Here is an 8,221-nt window from a genome sequence, read left to right as displayed (position 1 = left end):
TGAAAAAACTATACCCCTACTCAGCTTAAACTTTATACCCGCTTTGATTATAGATTTTAAGATCAACGCAATATGGGAGTGTTTTTATATGTTTTTGGGGATGATAAATCTAGCTGCAATGTTAGTTTTTGCAAATTCATGAAATTTTATAAACAAAAGGAACTATCTCAAAATTGGTAAGTGTCGTTTTAAATAAAATTGGTAAATATTATAATTGATGTCTAGCAAGACAAGCAAGTTTTTGAATTTTTCAAATCGGTTCATTAATGCCTGAGATATGACCAATTGTTTATAACTCCTCTCTCTTTTAAGCTTTTATTATAAACAATTGGTCATATCTCAGGCATTAATGAACCGATTTGAAAAATTCAAAAACTTGCTTGTCTTGCTAGACATCAATTATAATATTTACCAATTTTGTTTAAAACGACACTTACCAATTTTGAGATAGCTCCTTTTGTTTATAAAATTTCATGAATTTGCAAAAACTAACATTGCAGCTAGATTTATCATCCCCAAAAACATATAAAAACATATAAAAACACTCCCATATTGCGCTGATCTTAAAATCTATAATCAAAGCGGGTATTAAGTTTAAGCTGAGTAGGGGTATAGTTTTTTCAAATTAACTCGAAAAATATAGGTCATATAGAAAAATTTATTAAGACAAAAGTTATAGAAAATAAAATTTTCTACAAGTTTTACATATATAATTTTTGTCAAAAATCAAAAATGGCCGAGTTATTCACTAAAACGTGTTTTACCTTTAATCCAAGATGGCGGCTTAAGCACAAGGTCGATTTTCCCGAAAAACTGGGGTGGAATCGGCTAAGGTGATTTTTGATTGTTGACAGTCATTTTACAAAAGATTGGTCTGCGTAAGGTGATTGTCAAATTTGATAGTCAAATTTTTTTGACTTTTTCGTGTGACAGCTATTTTGTTGTCATTTTCATGTAAAAGCGTTTCATGTTTTCTTTGATTGTCTAGAAAAATGAATTTTTTTGTGCCTGTGGAACTGTTTTTACGGAGAGAAAATGAAGAAAATGAAAATTTAAATTATAATTATAACCGCAACGTCCGACTCTTGAGGATAAATTTAAGAAATAAACTAAATATATTGGAATTACCAAACTCAAAGTAAGTAGACACATAACACATAACTTTTAATTCTCATTTAGTAATAACTTCCGTTTAAAAATCATATAGGTTCTTAAAAAACTTTCGAGTTACAAAAGAAACGTTTCTTTCCATTCTTGACCTTCTGGAACTGCCAGTTGGAGTTCGTTCCACCCATATTCCTCCTATTCTCCAATTGGCAGCGACATTAAATTTTCTTGGTGGTGGTGCTTATCAACGGCAAGTTGGTGCAGACTGGTCAGCGCCAATGGGGCAAAGCACTGTGTGTGAAGTGATAACATCAACTTTAAGAAAAATGGAAACAAAATTGTGTCCATCAAAAATAAAATTTTCACCAACAGCAATGGAAGGTACAAAAAGATACTTCTATGAGAAATATCGCATACCAGGAGGTATTTTTTTTTTCATTCTTATCTTAAATAAATAATAAATTTGTTTCGTTTTGTAGTAATCGGGTGCATAGATGGTTCACATATAATGTTACTCCGCCCATCTGAAAATGAGCATATCTTTTTCAACAGAAAGGGGAGGCATAGCATAAATGCTATGATTGTAAGAAAATTATTGTTTTCGCCAGTTGTTTATAGATACTTTTTCAACCCTAAGTCTTTTCTTTACAGATCTGTGACGAAAACACGAAAATTTTAGCTATTAACTCCAAATACGGTGGAAGTGCCCATGACAGCTTTGTCTGGAGGCAGAGTGCTCAGAGGGAAAAGATGAATACCGACTATTGCGCTGGTAGTTCCTCGACATGGCTTCTCGGTAGGACTTCATAATATTTCTGTGCGTTACTTGTCTGATACATTTTTTCTTAGGTGACAGCGGCTATCCACTGGAACCGTTTTTATTAACACCCTACCGAAGTGCAGCCGAAAATTCGCCAGAAGCATGGTTCAACCACGTACACTCTCAGGCTAGGAGCACTGTTGAACGATGTATTGGTGTAATGAAGAGTACCTATAATGTCTACTTATTTAAAAACACTTCCTATTTATTTTTTTTCTTCTTACAGCTCGATGGAGGTGCATTTTAGAAGAAAGAAAGTTGAGGTACTCCCCTAAACGATCGGCTACAATTGTTAACGTTTGTGCAGCTTTACACAATATTTGTTGTGAGCAAAGGGTACCACTACCAGACGAAGTAAGAAGAGTTTCTTCATCCGATAGTTTAAACAATCGCCAACCTGAAAATAGCAGCAATGATGGAATACGAATTCGCAACAGAATAAGAGATGATCTTTGGGCTAACCGTACAAGGCATTAAACCAAAATTTTGTAATAAAAATCTTTATTTTTTCAATATTTCCTCCAATAATGACTTAAAAAAAACTTAAATTAAAAAAAAAAAAAAACAAAACTAAAACTATTTCACTGAAAAAAAATAAATAAGTAAACATTTCTTAAGTAAAAAAAAAAAACAAAAACTTCATAAAAAAAAAACTTAAACTTTAAGCACAGCACTTAGTTGATTGTAAGGCAGTTTGTTGATAATATTTGATGTTCTCATTTTCTGAGCTCTAGCATTTGAAGATCTGTGGCCGCCTTTGCTAATTCGATCTCCATCCTTTTTAGTTGGAGCTCTTCTTTTTTTAAGGCATTGGCCGATTGCCGTTCCTTTTCTTTTTCTTGGCACAAAAGTGCAACACAGTCCTTCATATCTTTGATTGCCACTGTGACTTCCTTCAGGGATTTGCCAATATCTTCCTGCACGGAAACAAATTTTTCTTGCAACTCAACTTGTCTTCTTGCAAGAATAATACCCTCTTCCTCTTTAGGGGTTTGTTTTTGTCGATTTTTTGTGCTCACCGAGGAGGGGGCGGGAGCGGAATCGGGAATTTGCTCCGATGGTGTTGAGTCCCCAATGAGGTCAGTTATTTCTGTCTCTAAAACTAGGAACAAAAAAAAAATTTATTTTATAGTAGGTACTTATATGCAAAAATGAAAAGTACAAACATACTTTGCTCATCACAGCCGAAGCTTGAAACCCCACCGATTCCGGCTACGGCTGCTTCGATTCCACAAACTTGTATAATAGCTTCCTCATTGCTATCTAAAGGCAGTTCTGTATATGGACCTCCACCTGTCTTCGCAATAGACTTTTTATTTTCAATAAGTTTTTTTTTTGCGCTATATTTCCTAGTTGTCCAAATCTGAAATAACAAAGGATGAAGGCAAATTCTTTATTAACACCCACACTTTCTTACCCTTTTCCACTCTGCTTTGGTTTTCGTGGGTGGCCCATTTACGTTTAATTTCAACGTGAGCCTTTCCCATAGCATTCTTTGGGTTTCCCGCGAATTTATGTTAGAAGCAGAAAAGGATTTGGCCAAATCCGGATTCTCCTCCATGAACTCCGTCATCAATTTCATTTGTGTTTTGTTTGCGTGTGTCCTATTAATGACAATTATTATAATTTTGTAATTATACTAAAAATTTATTTTATTTTATTGGTTTTCACAAAAATGTTTACTTACATCATTTTATTCAGTTGCACTAAACTTATAAACAAAAAACTTTTGCCGGCAAAACGAAAATAAACAAAATTTACAGCGAAACACACGAAAAAAATAAAATGCAATACGAGAAAAAAGTGAGGCACCTCAACTGCAATTTTTTTTATATGCAATTTGACATTATAGGTTCTATATTTATCTTTCAAAATGTATTCTTTTTGACATAACAAGTGTTTGGATTTCGAATGCAAATTTTAAACATTTTTGTGTAAAATGGCAATGCTACTTATCATTCAAAGTGATGCCAGCGTTTTAAAAACTTTTTTTGATCATCTTACGCAGACGGAAAATTTTATTTGATCAAATTTGATTTTCACAAATATGACTGTCAACAATCACTTTAGCCGATTCCACCCCTGGTTTTAAGCTCCCAGTGATCCCCTCTATCATCCTATGAAAAAAAATTGCACGATCTAATTTTTTCCATTTGAAATGTTTAATTCTACTGGGCTATTAGCTGTTGGTATAAGAAGGCTGTGAATTAAATAAAAAATGCCACAGACACGTCCATCTGGAAAAAAAAATAAAAGAAAAAATATATAACTATGTTTGTTGGGTCGAAAAAATTCGAAAATTGGTTAATTTAAGCTTTTATGTTAAACTACTCAGTAATTACAAGTAAACTTACTTTCGGATAAATTTTGTCCATTATTCATCATTTCGCTTAAGGTCTGGCGACTAGTTGGGTCCTTTATTTCGTCTTCAAAAATTGGTATAATTTTTACAGAAAAATTATCATATTTTAATAATAAACTCTCAGCTTTCGGATATAGATGTTTGAAATCCATATTGATCTGAAAAAACATATAAATGCATTATTAACAGTCATACTCATAAACGTATTTTGGAGACTACAATGCTTAAGGTTACAATGCCTCGAAACGCGAAAATATTATATTGTTTCTTGTTTTAGCTCTTAAAATTACAAATTAAATAAACTTACCAATTTAAAACCCATCGGGTTCTTATATTGCTTCCATTTGCCTAAGATATCCACTGTCGATTCGGCTTTTGTGATCTCAACTAGTCTTAGGTTTTTTGAAGCATCCCAATGCATTTCCATTTCTGCCCAAGTACAATTGTCTCTTATAATTTCTTCAATGTGCTCGGAAACATCGGCTTCATCTAAATTGAAAAAATTCAGAAAAAATTCTGTTTTGAATATAATCTGTCTTACCAAGGTTAAAAATTCGTTTGTCCGGAGGTCCTGGAGAACAAGCTGAGTAAGATCTTTTTTGTAAAATACCACTTTTCCTGAGAAGTCGTGTAGAGTTAAAATAATAAATTTTAAAATAAATTTTCAATTACATAAATCAAAAATAGCTTTTTTTTTCATGCATACAAGGATTATATTTGTTTGTTTTTCTTCTGTTGAATTCATATTATCATTTAAATTGGATTTATTCAAATACTTACATGTTTATTTAAGGTATTAACTTCCAAAAGTTTTGTATTTTTATCGGTATTTATTTATGTATATTTATTTTAAATTTTCTAAGACGCGATCAAACTTTTCGGCACCAGTTCACTTACAAAAATAAAACTTATCACTTAATTAACAGTTACCGGCAAAATATTGAACAAACTTCTTCAAATTGAATAATTTCTTCAGTCTGAAGAAAACGTTTTCCTCTATTTGAAAAACTTTCTTCAATTTGAAGAAAATGGAACGAAGAATAGGAATAATTATGAAAATTCTTCGGTTTGAAGAAAATTTCATCAATTTGAATAAAACACATTCCGGGATTTGAATAAATTTATTCAATTTGAAAAAATATCTCTGCAAAATCCGTTAGTTTGCAGGAATTATTTGGTTTCTAAAAGCATTTATATTTGTAGGCATATAAGTTATTGTTAACATATTGAAGAATATTCTTCAAGTTGATAAATTTTGTCAGTCTACGATTTCGGATTGTCAAAATGAAAAAAAATTGTTCGGTTGAATAAAATGCTAAATCTTTTAGCAGTTGAAGAAATTTTTGTGATTTTGAATATTTAATATTCATTATTACGAAAAATTTCATGAAATATTGTCGATTTGAATAAATTATTCTTCAAAAGTTAACAAAATATTTCCGTCAATATGACCTACCTGATTTGGTTCAGTGTACTCTGTGATATTGACCACCGACCGTTTCCAAGCCAATGAAGTCCTATCAAAATCTGTTGCTTGACCGAAAGAGCATGGTTTCATGTTCCAATTGATAAACTAATGCGAAACTTTTCATTAAAGGAATGATAAGATATTAGCTCGAAATTTTTTCGTTCTCGAAAAAATCGGGTCTTCTTCTTCAATAGTTCTCTTCGAAATCGCTTTCGTCTTGAAAACATTTTATTAATTTAGCAATTAAAACTTGAACTAACGTTTAAATTATAACTTCAAATTAATCAATTAATGTATAAGTCAAAAACTATGACCCATTCTTATTTTGAGGAATGTTATGTTATTCAGCTCGTTTTCATTTTGAATTGTATGTATGAATGTTGAAATCTCTATACTAAGAACATATAAAAATTCAATGCAATAAAAATGCAACCTTTATTAAGTATTCCAGACAATGTAATGATTATGATACCCAAGCCAATGTAATGATACCTTTACGTTGGCAAAACTAACTTTCTTGTAACTTAAAAAAATCGGAATTCACTCAAGAACCACTAACACATGAATATTTAAAAGTGAAATTAATCACTCAATCAATGTTTTCTTTTTTTTTAAATAAATTATTGTTTTCCGAAATACATTTTCAAACCTACTTAAAAAATTTGGAGACCAACTTCCCCATTAATTTCTTTAAAATTACCATTTTTGAACAATTTAAAAGATTTCGTTTGAAAAAAAAAAAAATAAAATAATATAAATATTTGACATTTGAAATTTCACAGATTTCAGAATGAGTGGAACCAATCGAAAACGACATAAGAGTCCTTAAAGTATTTGTATAATTTATGAAAACCCTTTTTTTAATTTTATTTATGTATTAATAGGTAAAGCAAATGTATTTTTTTTTTATGTTGAAAAAATAAAATATTGGCATTCTTTATTTTCAAACTATAAAGTGTTTTTCAAACAAAACTTTTTTCAGGGAAGTCCGATTTTCTTGGACTGCTGATGCGAAACGAAATTTTTCGTTGGTCTCACCAGGACAACGAAATGCTTACGAAATCTCAATTAAAAATATTCACAAATTCCAAATCATAAATAATAAAATAAAAGCAAACACATCTCAGAAAGGCATCCAATGAAAAAATGAACAAAAAAAAGCAAACAAAAAAAAAATCATTTGTAATTTTCCTCACACAATTTAATGTCCCCGCAATTGTTTGTGTGCGAAAAAGTGGAGGAGACTTTTCGATTTCGTTGTGTCGAACAGCATACTACAGAACGAAAAGCAGAATGAAATTTTTCGTTTACGATTTCGTTCTGTCATTTTTGTATGGGATTTTTCATTTCGCATCAGCAGCGTACTAGGCTTAAGTACGAGTTTAATGTATAATTACTTTTCAATTGTTTTTTTTTTACGCGTTTCACTCAGTTGGATAATCTGTTTAAATTGGTAAAAATTTTATATTAAATTCATATGCCAGTCATCTAAGACAAGAAGTTTGCTTCAGTTCGCTAAAAAATGCACCCAACTGATTGTTTACGATGTAATAGTATTAAAGCAATTCTTTATCATTAATAACACGGTGTAACACTCAAAATATACGCGGGCGGAGACCTATCAGGTTTTGTAGAGCTAGTCGCACTGAACCCGAAACGGTATTTTAAAATCCCCTAACACCCCCAAAATCTGGAGTTACGGGCAAAAAACGGTTTTTTAGACCTTCACCCATTTAAAAAATTCTAGCTTCGACAATTTTTTACCCAGTGAAAACTATATGATTCTATGTCTTCTAGTTTTTGAGAAATTTGAAAAATAAAAACAAATAAAAACAAAAAATATTTTGAAAAAAGAAAAATCTGGTAAAATAATTTTTTAATTTTCTCAAAAACTAGAAGACATAGAATCATATAGTTTTCACTGTTCGATAAAGAATCAATTGAGGCAGTTTTCTATGTGAAAATTTTTTTTATTAAAATTCACATTCTGGACAAAAATAGTATAAAATGAGTTTAAACATTTTTGTTTCGCTTATTTTGAACTTTGAAGTCGATTATTTAAAAAACTATTGGTTATGATGTATTGATTTAAAAACTAGAATTAAATGTACAATTTTGCCTTTCGGAAATGGTGTCATTTATTACTGTAAGTGTTGCCGTTGTTTTTAATAATTTTTTTTTATTTTGATGTTTTTTTTTTTAGAAAAATGCCCCTCCAAATGACGAAAAAAATAGAATTTTTGAACTTTGACAGCTTATAAATTCTAAGTGCTTTAACCGAGTTACATGTCTTATACATTGTTGAAAAGGTATATTTATCTTCTATCAGAAACTGTAAAAAAATCGAAAATGGGTAAAAAATTTTCGAAGCTAGAATTTTTTAAATGGGTGAAGGTCCAAAAAACCGTTTTTTGCCCGTAACTCCAGATTTTGGGGGTGTTAGGGGATTTTAAAATACCGTTTC

The 8,221-nt window shown here is 30.8% G+C and overlaps 2 protein-coding genes across 2 annotated transcripts; one reads left to right on the top strand and one right to left on the bottom strand.

Annotated features, from left to right (window-relative positions):
• The first annotated feature begins 828 nt into the window (after nucleotides 1–828).
• Nucleotides 829–2,476, top strand: LOC129915278 (putative nuclease HARBI1). Its single transcript, XM_055994764.1, has 6 exons — nucleotides 829–1,138; nucleotides 1,208–1,530; nucleotides 1,587–1,690; nucleotides 1,759–1,903; nucleotides 1,957–2,094; nucleotides 2,154–2,476. Exons 1-6 carry the CDS (start codon nucleotides 993–995, stop codon nucleotides 2,402–2,404), a joined length of 1,107 nt encoding a protein of 368 aa, XP_055850739.1. The 5' UTR covers nucleotides 829–992; the 3' UTR covers nucleotides 2,405–2,476.
• Nucleotides 2,477–2,580: 104 nt separating this feature from the next.
• LOC129915279 (uncharacterized) lies at nucleotides 2,581–3,996 on the bottom strand. Its single transcript, XM_055994765.1, has 4 exons — nucleotides 3,615–3,996; nucleotides 3,345–3,531; nucleotides 3,098–3,290; nucleotides 2,581–3,029 (listed from the first exon to the last, which is right to left on the bottom strand). The coding sequence occupies exons 1-4, from the start codon at nucleotides 3,617–3,619 to the stop codon at nucleotides 2,644–2,646; spliced, it is 771 nt and encodes a 256-aa protein (XP_055850740.1). The 5' UTR covers nucleotides 3,620–3,996; the 3' UTR covers nucleotides 2,581–2,643.
• Nucleotides 3,997–8,221: the final 4,225 nt, after the last annotated feature.

Source organism: Episyrphus balteatus, chromosome 3 (genome assembly GCF_945859705.1).
Source record: "Episyrphus balteatus chromosome 3, idEpiBalt1.1, whole genome shotgun sequence".
Taxonomy (NCBI): domain Eukaryota; kingdom Metazoa; phylum Arthropoda; class Insecta; order Diptera; family Syrphidae; genus Episyrphus; species Episyrphus balteatus.
Note: the sequence above shows the minus strand (reverse complement) of the source record. Positions and strands in the feature narration are given on the sequence as shown.

What these genes read in the sequence shown, in the direction of transcription:
- LOC129915279 (XM_055994765.1), bottom strand. An exon ending in CCAAAGCAGAGTGGAAAAGG is followed by an intron (nt 3,291 to 3,344) that starts GTAAGAAAGTGT and finishes TTGTTATTTCAG; the next exon opens with ATTTGGACAACTAGGAAATA. An exon ending in CTTCGGCTGTGATGAGCAAA is followed by an intron (nt 3,030 to 3,097) that starts GTATGTTTGTAC and finishes TTTTGTTCCTAG; the next exon opens with TTTTAGAGACAGAAATAACT.
- LOC129915278 (XM_055994764.1), top strand. Translation starts at nt 993, where the DNA reads ATGAATTTTTTTGTGCCTGTGGAACTGTTTTTACGGAGAGAAAATGAA. An exon ending in ATAGCATAAATGCTATGATT is followed by an intron (nt 1,691 to 1,758) that starts GTAAGAAAATTA and finishes TTTTCTTTACAG; the next exon opens with ATCTGTGACGAAAACACGAA. An exon ending in ATGTATTGGTGTAATGAAGA is followed by an intron (nt 2,095 to 2,153) that starts GTACCTATAATG and finishes TTCTTCTTACAG; the next exon opens with CTCGATGGAGGTGCATTTTA.